The sequence below is a fragment of the Colobus angolensis genome, unplaced genomic scaffold, assembly GCF_000951035.1.
Source record: "Colobus angolensis palliatus isolate OR3802 unplaced genomic scaffold, Cang.pa_1.0 Scaffold148, whole genome shotgun sequence".
NCBI lineage: Eukaryota > Metazoa > Chordata > Mammalia > Primates > Cercopithecidae > Colobus > Colobus angolensis.
In genome coordinates, this window is record NW_012114577.1 from 5559009 (window position 1) to 5572192 (window position 13184).

The 13184-nt window shown below is 37.1% G+C and overlaps 1 protein-coding gene across 1 annotated transcript in view; it reads left to right on the forward strand.

The window, feature by feature from the left end:
- Window positions 1–13184, forward strand: part of RYR2 (ryanodine receptor 2 (cardiac)) — a 592347-nt gene that overhangs the window by 153433 nt on the left and 425730 nt on the right. The window contains exons 11-12 of the mRNA XM_011935762.1: window positions 5817–5916; window positions 6620–6716. Coding sequence (XP_011791152.1) covers window positions 5817–5916; window positions 6620–6716 — 197 coding nt within the window. The remainder of the gene's footprint in view (window positions 1–5816; window positions 5917–6619; window positions 6717–13184) is intronic.

Here is a 13184-nt window from a genome sequence, read left to right on the forward strand (position 1 = left end):
AAAAAAAAAAAAAAAATTAGTCGGGCTTAGTGGTGCACACCTGACACCTGTAATCCCAGCTACTCAGGAGGCTGAGGCAGGAGAATTGCTTGAATTGGGGAGGTGGAGGTTGCAGTGGGCCGACACCGTGCCTCATGCCACTGCACTCCAACCTAGGTGACAGATTGAGACTCCGTCTCAAAAAAAAAAAAAAAGAATGCTTAAAGAAACAACAGATGTTTAACTAGAAGAAGAGATAGTTGGGAAAGAAACAGTGAAAGGAATATTATAGGTGATATTAAATAAAGATCTATCAGGTGAAAGCAAGGTTCATCTTCTGAGGAGGTGCTGATGTTGTTAAAAATAAATAAGTTTAAAAATGTGTGATAACAAATTAGTTAAAACTACCTTCTAAAAATAAACATTTCCAGTCATTGATTTTACATCTCCTTAGTCATCGGTGTCTATTGACTGATGAGGGATTTTTCTTTCACTAACAGTGATGGTTAAGCTAAGATTAAACTAATAGTGCATGGAGTACACTCATAAAGCTTACAACTCTAACAATGCTAAATTGATGAGAGCTGGTTTAGAGGGTTGGTTTTCACCCTGTCCTCTGAGAAGATGCCTTGTGGACAGAAGAGGATGCTGTGGACGGCACCTGGGATTGATCCACCATTGTCTGCTGTGTACATTGAACATTGAGGCACAATTTCTGAGGTATAAAGGGTCTCAGCCTCTAAAAATGATTGTAAACGCCTCACCCAGATAATGTCTTTTCTCATTTTTGCTGTTTTATATTCTAATGTCAAATGATATATTAATCTTCTTTTCAAAAATATCCAAAAGGAAAGAAATTTTTTTGCTCATTGAAAATCTTATTTTCTTTTAAAGAAGGCCTTAGCAAAGCACCTTAAGAGAAATATACAATTTAAAATAGAGAAAACATGGCCAAGTAGATATTACTGACTGAATTTATTTCAAACTAAACAAAATAAAGCTTACAAAACAATTTTTTTCTGTGTATTAGGTGTAAAAATCACTCCAGTATGTACAAATGTTTTCAGTCTGAGGATTGGATTGTTTGCTCTGGAAATGTAGGTTTCCAACTGATTTTCTACTGATCAGGTTACTTAATGAAACAGGCCAAGTTTTTCAGATCTGTGAAAACATTGCCAAACAAACAACTGATTGAAAATATATTAGGAAAAACAGAATACTTAATCTAAAGGGTGATGGAAAATGCTTAAGAGAAAGCTATTCTACAGTTCAAAAAATTTACTTCTTTCTTACCCACCTCTAAATGTCTAATACAAAATATAGATAATTATTGATTGCATAATAAATTGCTGAATTGTCGCAAGTTGTGCGAAAATAATGATAAAAGAGTGATCATAAATATTTTCAAATGATTTATTATATGAACCAATTCATTTTTGATTAATTTGCCTTGAGCCTTTCTTTCCTCTGTGGCTCAGGTGATGGAACCATAAAATATTACATTTGGAAAGAATAACTGTTTCTCTGCCCCTCATTTATTTATTTATTTTTTTTTCAGAAGAATAAACTGATGCCTGAGGAGTAATATGACTTGTTTACTTATGTTTCCTGTCCCTAAATGACAATTTATTCAGAATGTTGCATCACCAGGGCTGAAGTACCTGAAAGTTTAATAAAAGATGAATAAATGAGGGAATAATTGCATCAGATAAGGGTTCAATTCAGAGATTCTTGGTACGAAGTTTTTGTACCATGGACTTCCATTGCAGGCTGATAAAACTTATTGACTTCATCATAAAAATGGTAAAATGCATAAAATGAATCAATCAGAAAGGAAACTAAAGGTATCGAAGTATAGTCTGTGTACTCTAGCTGAAGAACTCCTGGAAGGCGATTTTTCATGTCCCTTCCGTTTCTGAGATGTTGTGCTTCTTTCATGTAATGTCTTGTTACTCTTGGATCAGCAGTCTTGATTGACAAGCCCTCCAACTACTCTGCATTCCAATCTACATTTTTTTTTCTTTCCTTTTTTTTGAGATGGAGTCTTGCTCTGTCGTCCAGTCTGGAGTGCAGTGGTGCGCTCTTGGCTCATTGCAGCACAACCTCTGCCTCCTGGGTTCACGCCATTCTCCTGCCCCAGCCTCCCCAGTAGCTGGGACTATAGGCGCCCGCCACCATACCCGATAATTTTTTGTATTTTTAGTAGAGACGGGGCTTCACTGTGTTAGCCAGGATGGTCTCGAACTCCTGACCTCGTGATTTGCCCGCCTCGGCCTCCCAAAGTGCTGGGATTACAGGTGTGAGCCACTGTGCCCAGCCCTCCAATCTACATTTTTAAATACGGTGTCCTCTGAAGATTCATGTGCCTATTAGAGCTTGAAAATCACTAATCCTAGGATCAAAGTGAGACCTGGGTGCCCAGAGATTGGTGGCCAAAGCCCCTGTACTGCTGTTGGTGGATTGATGCTCCCATATTTTCCTGTAAATCCTACAGTGGTTCCATATTTCAGCCTAAGGCCAACTTGGCTTTCATCCTATGCCAATGTCTGTTTCTGCTTTAAGGATAATTCATCCCAGTTTCAGTAATTGAAACTGTTGTTGCTTTCTGAATATTGCATACCACAAGCCTGACATGATGTAGTTTTTACCCAGACTTCCCTTTGCTGTTTAAGCAGCAAAATTGGAAGCATTCAAAATAGAATATTTTCTTTCGAATAGTGGACCTTATTTAGAGAACTTTCTGTGACTGTAATATAATCTTAAGGACATATTTGGGACTTTTTCCCACAGACTGAAATTTTCATGTTTATGGTTCTCTCATATTTATTATTTATCTTCAGGCATAGATATGACTTGGAAATTGCTTTTTTAACTCTCTCACCCTATTTTGTCACTGCTGTAAACTCCTTATTGCCTAAAATAGAAGGTTGTGGGCCTGGCGCCAGCCTTTGTCTGTGGGCCTACCAGTCATTCCACCTCTTAGCATGTGCTGTCAGCTCCAAAGACGAAGCTCTCGGCTGTAATGTATGTCCCTGTATCTCCACCTTTGTGCTCACACTCTTGTCTTCAACACATTCCCCTTATCACACATTTCCCTTCTCAGAACTTCTGAGACAGCCAGGGGCCTCAAGCCACTTCCGATAGCAAGGTTTCTGGTATGTTAAAAATTTCCAAATGGTTTACAAAAATGTTTGGTATGTTTTACATATTTGCACATAGCATATTCACATTATTAATCCACATACTCAAATCCAATGTATGTAGACACTTGTTTGGGGACAGCATCTCCAAAGATATAAATGTGAGACACAGGCCAAGTGATCCTACTGGCTCCCTCAAAGCCCCCAACCCATGAGAAACTCTGCTCTCATTTTGTTGTCTGAAGTGTTCTCTTGTTACAATTCCTGTAGCGTGTTGATTACAATTTACACAGCATTTTTAAAGGCTTTTCCCCACCTTCCAGATCCATTCATTCATTCATTTATTTATATGATGGAGTCTCGCTCTGTCACCCAGGCTGGAGTGCACTGGCATGATCTTGGCTCACTCCTAGTTCTCCTGCCTCAGCCTCCCGAGTAGCTGGGACTACAGGTGTCCACCACCATGCCCGGCTAACTTTCTGTATTTTTAGTAGAGACGGGTTTCGCCATGTTAGCCAGGATGGTCTCCATCTCCTGACCTCGTGATCTGCCTGCCTCAGCCTTCCAAAGTGCTGGGATTACAGGCATGAGCCACCATGTCCAGCCCTGTTTATTTTTTAATTTAATTGGTACGTAATTTATTTTACTGGTACAAAATATCACATGCAGTCCATAAATATGTATATATTTTACATATACATATACATACACAAAATACATGCACAAAATGCTGTACCTCAGTATATAGAAAGTGTAGCATGCAATGTTTGAGGTGATAGATATCTCAATTACTCTAATTTGATCACTGCACACTGTGTGCATGTATCAAAATATCACATGTGATATGTTTGTATACTGAGGTACAGCATTTCGTGTATGAATTTTTTCTATGAGATTACAAGCACCCTTGGGGTGGAGAATGTATACTATTAATATACATAGTACATTCACTGAACCCATGATGAATTAACAAATGATGGTAATCTACATATCATAATATTACATGAGCTTTCACTTGGTCACAAATATAAGCACGGGTATTTTGAATTATTTTCAGAGTTTGGTTAAAATCGTGTCATTCACATGGATATGTATGTGTGTGCGCATGTATGCATGTGCTTTTTTTTTTTACACTAAGTTATTGAAATAGTATTTATGGAATAGCTTAAAATATGTATTTTTAAGTTTATGATACTTTGATTTTATGATTTTGGTTATCTTCTCCACATACATGTTTATTGGATAACATTGCCAGATGCTAGGAATACAGCTGTGAACCTGTGTCAGGTAACTTCTAAAAGGCAAAAAGAAAATAATCCCAAGAATTTCATTGTGTGATAATGGCTTTGAAGGGAAATATATTCTGCTTGTTTGTTAAAGCAGGTGGGATATGATTTATTTGTAAACAAACAGTTTTAACATATTGGAGAAGAAATTGAGTCAATAAAGGAATCTAGCTGGGATTACGTGTCAGAATGACAGATTGAAGTGAAGAAGAAATTGTACAAAAGCAGGCAGCTAGCTGAGGTTGAGGAGAGGCATAAGAGCAAATTATTGCTAAATCTTATGTATCAGCTGGTAAACTTTCAGTCTTACTAATTGGAAAAATGACTGATAAACCCTATATACATACCACAATGTTAAAATTTCTTTGGTTTTATTTTTAAGAGAAAGAGAGTGAACGACCTCTTCTTGATGGTGACTTAAGAATAGTGTCTTTATGTGAAAGAGATCCTTAGGATGTTTAAAAGGCCTCTGGAGTACACCTAAGGTGACTACTTTAGGCTGTGACTGATCTTCATCTAACTAAGATGGTCAAGATTTCTGGTCTGATTAAAGTCTGTGAAAACTTAGGCTATCATCAGTATTGGCAAAGTGTTACAGAAACATTGCAGGGAGACTGGCGATGTTTACTGAGAAGACTCCATGAAAACAGGTGGTTGCTGTATATATGTTTGAAATTCTAGAGGCAGCCAAGTAATGATTAGTAAAATAAGCAAGGTGTATGGCTGTACTCATAGTTTTGTTTTTCTTAGTTAACATTCGATAATTCAGTCTTATGGCTCTAAAAGATATTAAGTGTGTTTTATTTTAATGTTTCTATTTCTAAGAAGGAAAATCTGAAATTTGGTAATATCTGAATTTTGGAAGAAATGTAGCTTGGTTTTAGATAGCTGTTAGGAAATATCGCCATCTAATGGCTTTTGTATCAAATTGCAGATAACAGTTCCTGAAGGACTCCGTAAAAGACCCCGTAAGATGCCTAAGGACTTCATAAAATGAAGACTCCATAAACTTGGTCCAATAGATTTCACTTACTTCATCATCAAAAAGCTGTCAGAGTGTGATATGTGGAAAACCCAATTATAATTTTAAGTGCTCATTTTGTTCATCAATCACCCTTAAAACAAAAATAGTATCTTGTTACAAATAAACTTATTTAGTGTATTCATGTATGCATATTTTGATTATTGACTTAAGTCAGTAACTGTTAGAAGGAAGTTTAAAAATCCCTAAATTCAGAGAGGAACTTCTTTTCTTCTGACTAGTTTTTTTGATTCTTGAATGACAGGTTGAAACAGATGTTCTCTGTGAACATAACCAAATCAGCAATGTTAAGTTTACATTGCTAGAAGCGCTTGCGTGTTACAGCTTACCAGAGCCTGAAGTGATGCCTTCTTTTGCCTCTTGATACAGCACTTGTCTTACGGCAATGGCAGCTTACATGTGGATGCCGCTTTCCAGCAGACTCTCTGGAGCGTGGCCCCAATCAGCTCCGGAAGTGAGGCAGCCCAAGGTAAAAACTCCACTTCAATTAGAGGGCCTGTCCTTGATGCAAAGTTGACAGTCATCTTTGGAATTGTGATAATGAGCTGGTTGTTAATTAGAGCTTTTTGTCTGTGTCTAAACATTCTGTAATGTGGATACCTGACATTTGAGGATCTTGTTTAAATTGCTGTTTTAAAAGTGAAGCTTGGGTGAAGATTAATCTTCCATTATTTTTATGCTACTGTCAGCTTTAGTTTATTCGTGTGTGCTTTATGTGATAGCGTCCTATGGGTTGTTCTCTTCAATTTTTTGACCTCAGGGTGTTGCCTAGTTGGACTAATGTCAAGATTTCTTGTTTTCTGAGGTCATGCCTTATAGCTGGAACAGGAATTTTACAAAGAATCAGGTTTCCTAGGGAAATATCTGTATATGTTCTGGCTATTACAACTTATATAGGTTCACATCTGATTGAAGTGTGTTTGTGTGTTTAACAGAGGATTTTATGTGTTTGAGGTCCTACTTTTTGTGGGAATATCCCTAACTGTGGGACTCGGGCACCTGGGACTCAGAGGGAACAGCAGGCACTGTCTATCTCTGTGACCTTGACCAGGTCCTTAAGACTCACTAGACTTCAGTTTCTTTATGAAAGTAGAAGATTGGACCAGATGATCTGTCCAGTTCACAACATCTGACCCTGACAGTCCAAATTGAATAATTTTTAATTTTTACAGGGTATCTCATTGGTGGTGATGTCCTCAGGTTGCTGCATGGACACATGGACGAGTGTCTCACTGTCCCTTCAGGAGAACATGGTGAAGAGCAGCGGAGGTTGGTATCCGAGCTCATTGCATTGAGACTTGCGCTCTTTTGCCTTGATGGAATGTTTTTAAAAACTAGGGATATATTTGTTCAGGCCAGTGGCATCACACAGGATGGGTTACTGACATTCACTGGTTCACTGAAGTGATCTATTTGTTGCCCCCCCTTAGCTTTTTCTCATGTTATATTTCTGTTACCTACCAAGAGAAGAACTGACGATTTTTGTATAATTAAAACGTATTAAGAAACGCTGAACAAAATAAACCAAGAGGAAAGAGTGACCACATTGCATTAAACTACTTAGAACTTCACTAAATGCTCATTAGTTTTGATTAATTTTCTTTTTAGAATATGTAATCTCAAACTCAGTTTTGAAGTCAGAGTTCTCAAATTGCGTACAATTTTAGGACCCTTTGCTATGACCTCTCATTTATTGATACAGACGATAGAATTGATCACTTTATCTCATATTTAATGTGATATAATACCTCTCTCATGTTAATTTATTTGGCACTGGGACAAGATTAAAATAGTATGAATCTACTGAGAAAAGTGCACAAATATTACAAAACCATAAAAATATTTAGATAGTTTGATTGCTACTGCTCTACCTCACAAATTAATGAATGTAGTAAGATGAATATGTAAATAAGAGATTGCAGTGAGAGAAGGCATTATGTGGATGGTTTGTTACATATCTTTAAATCTTTTAGTGGATATTTGTCATATTTTCATGGACACTTAGGTAACTATTAGTTAATGATTATTTATTTTTATAATTTAATAAAAATAATAGGCACCATTTAGAAAATTAATAGCCATTTAACCAGCTGCATAATCTCAGGAAAAGTACCTCTGAAACTTGGGTACTGGCTCTTAACCTCTGTTCCCAGGTAGACCTAGATGATGGTCGAGAGTGACATACATCCCCTGGAAACATTCCGTAAGCTAAAAATGCCGCTTTCAGTAGGTTTAGGAAGAAGATGTCGATGGTGTCAGTAGGGTTTGTATAAAAGATAACGGAGATTGTAAGACACTTGGATTAAGGAATTAGTTTCAAACACAAATATAAACTTAAGAACTAGAGAGATGGCAAGTATATTCTGGGAACAGCAATTATTCCAGAGTGATGGGGGGAAAATGGAAGAAAAGGTGGAAAGTAGACAAGAGAAGGATCCTCAGTGCCATTCCCGTGGGCAGGTTTTTATTCTGAGGTTGTTAGGAAGGGATGTGGGGATTGGAGTGGAATAGTCAGTTCTCTTTTAAAATAGTAACTCTGTTAGACAAGGAGAGCTTAGATTCAAGGTGGGGAGAATCTAAGTCAGGGAAATGAAATGCAGTAATTCATGTGACAGAATCTAAGAACGTAGCCCAGAGAGTGCCATCAGAATGGAGAAGTTTACTTGCATCATAGACATTTAGATAAAAGCGATGGGTTTAGGGGAGAACTAGATACAGACTGAGAGAAAGTATCAAATCCAGCGCCATCTTGTTTCTGCCTCAGGGGAAGACAGCTGGGGCTAACGGATTGCAGGAGATGGTGCATGTTTGCTATTAAAGATGGAGTTAAACTTTGGTTACACATGAGTATAGTCTATGAGACGTCAAGTAGGAAATTGGGATTTCTGAGTCTTTAACTGAAAGCTTGGGATGGATGCAAATTATAAGTGTAAGGTGGATATTTAAAGGAATGAGGTCTATCATATGTTCATCAGATGGAGAGGGAGGAGCTGGGAGCTGGGATTAGATGTGTTTATCAATTTGGGCATTGCCTTAACAAGGCTGTAAAGCCCTGGAATAGCCTAACCGGGTGGGAGGCTGAGGATGGATTCCTACAGAATGCTGATGTTTAGGATGTGGACAGAGAAACAAGAGTCAGCAAGAGAGTCAGAGTGATAGTTTAGTGGGGAATCAGGGAAATTAGTCATTGAAGCCAAAGGATTGAGCTGTGGATATGTTTAATGCTATGATGCATCCGTTTGGAGTTAGGGCTTATAAGAGACCATGCCAGAGTCTTTGGATCCTCAGTCCCTGATTTGTTAAATGGAAGACTTAGACTAAGTGATTCTTAGAGCACTTTTAGCCGTATCTACAGACACTGTAGAGCTTTGTGGTTAAGGTAATGGACTCCAGAACCAGACAGATCTGGGATTGCGCCTCTGCTCTGCCACTTACCAGTTGTGTGACTCATGTAGGTGACATAATCTCTTTAAACATTGGTTTTCCCTCTGTAAAATGCAGCATAAATATTATCTCCTACTTTGTGGGGCTATTGAAAAGACTAAATAAGAAAATACACGTAAAATACTTGATGCATATTGAGAAATCAACACATTTATTGTTGTTGCTGTTATTATCCCTATTATTTAGACTGAAGAGGCAGCATTTAGCCAGATACGATTAAAAAGTTTGAGGGACTCTGGGCATGTGGATGACAGAATGGTTCAGCCTAGGCTTTGTAGGAAGAGAGGCCACACTAGATCCAAGAAGATCCTTTTGATGGCTAGTTATGATTGCAGAGAAATCTAGGGGGCAGTTCAAAGATATTTTAATCATGTTCTGGACCCACTCTCCTTTTGCATATTTGTTGAAGCCTGCCCCTCCTTTCCAAATACTCTTCTTGATTTCATGTTGATAATTTCAGTGTCAATTTCATTTCAGTATGTAATTAGACCAGCCTATCAGGACTCTTGTAGGTAGTGATGGTGGTAAGAACACGTTTGTTTGTGTCCCTTTTTATAACATATTTACATGGGTGAAATTAGATGAAAATGGATGTCAGATTACGACTTGAGGGAGAAAATGAGTCAGCAATAGGTGGCACAAAGCTGAAGGGATGTAGCTTAAGAAAAAACTGTTTGTGTTAGTTATACTGGGATTGAGCAATTATTTGAATTGAATGATAAAAATAATTCCTTGAATTTCAGTTATATAGCACTTCATTATTTCTAAATCTTGTTAATACCATTGCTTAGAAAATTTTCAACCTCCCTCTGTTATTTCCTTAGCTCATTGTAAGGAACTTGGGGGAGGCAAAGGATAGCTCAGCCTGGAAGCAGCCTTTCTTTATTTGATATCAGTCTTTACTGGGGGAGACATGCATAATGATGATCTAAAAATATATTTTTTTCATTCATTAAAGAAACAAAAATAATTTAATTTTTGCATAGTGACTTGAAAGCTAAAGAAGGTCCTGGGAAATATGTAAAAAAAATTTTGTTTTTACCTTTTTATTCTTTCCTGTAATTACGATCTGGCTGTGCTCATTAGTTGTATGCTGTTGTTAACGTTAAATAACTAAAGTTCAATTTACTTTTTTAGGAGACATAGTGGAAACTATTAAGGAGATAGCCAGAAGAGATGTTTACTTCTGAGTGATTTAGGAGTAGTCTGGTCATAAATGCTGTGTTTCTACACGGATTTGTCCACCTGTTCCTGCTTTGTTCTATTGACAGTTATTTAATATACATAACTGTAATTGTAGCTATTGAAAATCCATTTTAATTTGGGGTTTTATGATCCTGGATATCAGTAGAGTTACCTTTACCTTCCTCTTCACATTTAGATATGTATGTGTATGTGGTTACCTATTCATTCTCCTAAAGAATGTTAATAAAGTTCTTAGAATGAAGAGCATATAGAGCTATTCAATTAAGAAGAACTAAATTGGAGATGAGGCCTATCTGAGTTAAACTAAACATTTATCTTTTTCTCATGCATCCTGCCCATTTTGCTTTTGTGGATTGAATTCTGATGTGTTCATGAAATACAGCATCACTATTGTTTTAAGTTACTTGAGATTTTTTTCAGGAAGGCAAATTGCTCTAAAATGACTAGTAGTCAACTTGTCTAAACAACAAAAAATAGTGAAAATATAACCTATAGTAGTTGTGAGCAGTCAGGTAAAAGGGAGAGATCCCATGAGTATTAACTATAGTGTCATAACTTTTTAGTTCTTATTAAACTCTTCAATTAGTGAGATAGAATGAGTTAAAGAGAAGCAAGTCTGGTAGTTGGGAAGGGATGTGTCAGCATCCCTTCTCAATCATGTTTTAATTATTGCTTTAAAAATAGACTTTTGGGCCTGACGCAGTGGCTCACATCTTTAATCCCAGTACTTTGGGAGACCGAGGCGGGTGGATCACGAGGTCAGGAGATTAAGACCATCCTGGCTAACATGATGAAACCCCGTCTCTGCTAAAAATACAAAAAAAAATAAGCCAGGCATGGGCGCCTGTAGTCCCAGCTACTCGGGAGGCTGAGGCAGGAAAATGGCATGAACCCGGGATCTTGCAGTGCACGGAGATAGCGCCACTGCACTCCAGCCTGGGTGACAGAGCAAGACTCTGTCTGAAAAAAAAGAAAAGAAAAGAAAAAAAAAACCTTTTGCACAGCAGGGTAACTGCAGCCAACAATACATTTATTATACATTTAAAAATAACTAAAAGAGTCTAGTTGGATTGTTTGTGACACAAAGGATCAGTGCTTGAAGTGCTGGATCCCCCATTTGCTCTGAAGTGATTATTAGGCATAGTATGCCTGAATCAAGGCATCTCATGTACCCCATTGATATATATACCTACTACATGCCCACAGAAATTAAAAATAAAAACTTAAAGAAATAGGCTTTCATTCCGGAGGCTTGAAATTTGATTACTAAATTTTATTTCAAGCCTGACAAATTTTACGTAGAGTATTTTCTGTTCTAGATAGCATCTCATTATATCCATCCAAAATTTTATGTGACTATAATGAAATATCAACAAAGGCATTTCCTTTATGTGCACACAGACTTATTTATGGATTCGATATGCACTATGTGAATAAACTCTGCACACTTTTACATTAATACATTTTAAAATGGATGCATTGGGGAAGATTATTTGGGGCCTTTAGTTTGGAAATCTGTTAAGGAAACATTGTTTGAAAAGCATTATTTATGTTAAAAACAGGTTTGCAATGTTAAAACTAGTTTTATCGATTCAGTAAGAATTTGTAGAATGAGTATTATTTTCTGGGTGCTGGGGCTTATAGTAGGATACAAAAATTTACAAAGTTTATTTTCTCAAGAAGTTTACATTCTAGTAGGCATATATGGCAGTAAATATGTTTATTTATAAATGTGTACACTTACCCATGTATACAGAGATAAAATGCATTAGGTGATGATAAGAGCTAAGGAGAAAAATAATGCATGGAAGGGGATGGAGAGTGTTCTTGTGTGTGGTATGTTTGGTGGGGTGGTAAGAGGGAGAGGTGGGGAGAGAAGGAGAGAAAGGTTGTTCTTCTTCCACCTTTTCTGGCATTACTCTTGGCATATGCTTGCTGTGTCTTGTTACTTTCAAATGTAGGCCAATTAAGTCATAGTTTCTGACAGTATCTGGAAATAAATGCTACATTTGCTTTCCAAAATGTGACTCAGCAGGAAAAAGCTATGCCATGTGTATGCATGACAATATTTTTACCTCCATGCCTCTTTTAATATTATGATGATTTAATGAGCTTTAGTTGTAAATAATTGATAAGGCATGAGATGGATTGGATATAATGAATTAAATGTCTCTCTGTCTGGCTTAGAAAGAGATGCATAGTTTATATCTGTGTACAAAACTGGATGGATGACTAATGTCTTTGTGAGGATATTTGTATGCTTTTGGCCACCACCTAGGAGGAAGCTTTTGAAGCTATTCTGTTGTTCTCCAAAATGGTCAAGGATAAAGTTTAACCTATGAGGGCTTTTCTTCTTTTTCTCTATCTTCAGGTCCTGCATGTATCTTTTCAGCCTGGAACTGAGAGTTAGATGAGTCAGCTAAACAGTCTTGCTGGAAGAGTCAGTACATAAAGGAGAGCTACTTTCTGCTTTTTGCCTCTTCCCCTTTGGGAGAGATTCACTTTTTACCCCAAACTTAAACTGATTGCTGATTGCAGAGAGCGCAGTAGCTACTGTAGTTTTTCATGTTCTGGAAGCCTGACTTGGTCTAGAGCCGCATTCTCAAGGCATGGGCTGGGTAGAATGACTGCTTCAAAAACGTGGGCTTTTAACACAGAAGATTAAAAATATTCATAGGAATTTGAGCTGCTGGATCTTAGCAAAAATGAAAAACAATGAGACATTTGATGCATTTAGAGTATATGAATAGAAAAACAGACAATAGATTAAAATCAACATTATACAAAAAGAAATGTCTCAATGATTTTCTCAATTAAAATTTAAGAACATGACTTGTCTACACTGGGTTTATTAACTTAATCTATATGTAAGCAATATCTTTCAGAAGGAAAAAAAGAAAGAGAAGCATCTTCTTTTTTAAATTTCCGGATGGCTTTATGGTTGTATTGTGTCTGCAAAGGATGCAAAGTAAAGGTAACAACATGTATTTTGTTGTTTTTCTGCTCTAGTCCTACCTACGTGATTCTTTCAATGGTGATTCAAAGTGTAAGTTATTGTTGTTTCAAATTCATGCTGATTCATTTACA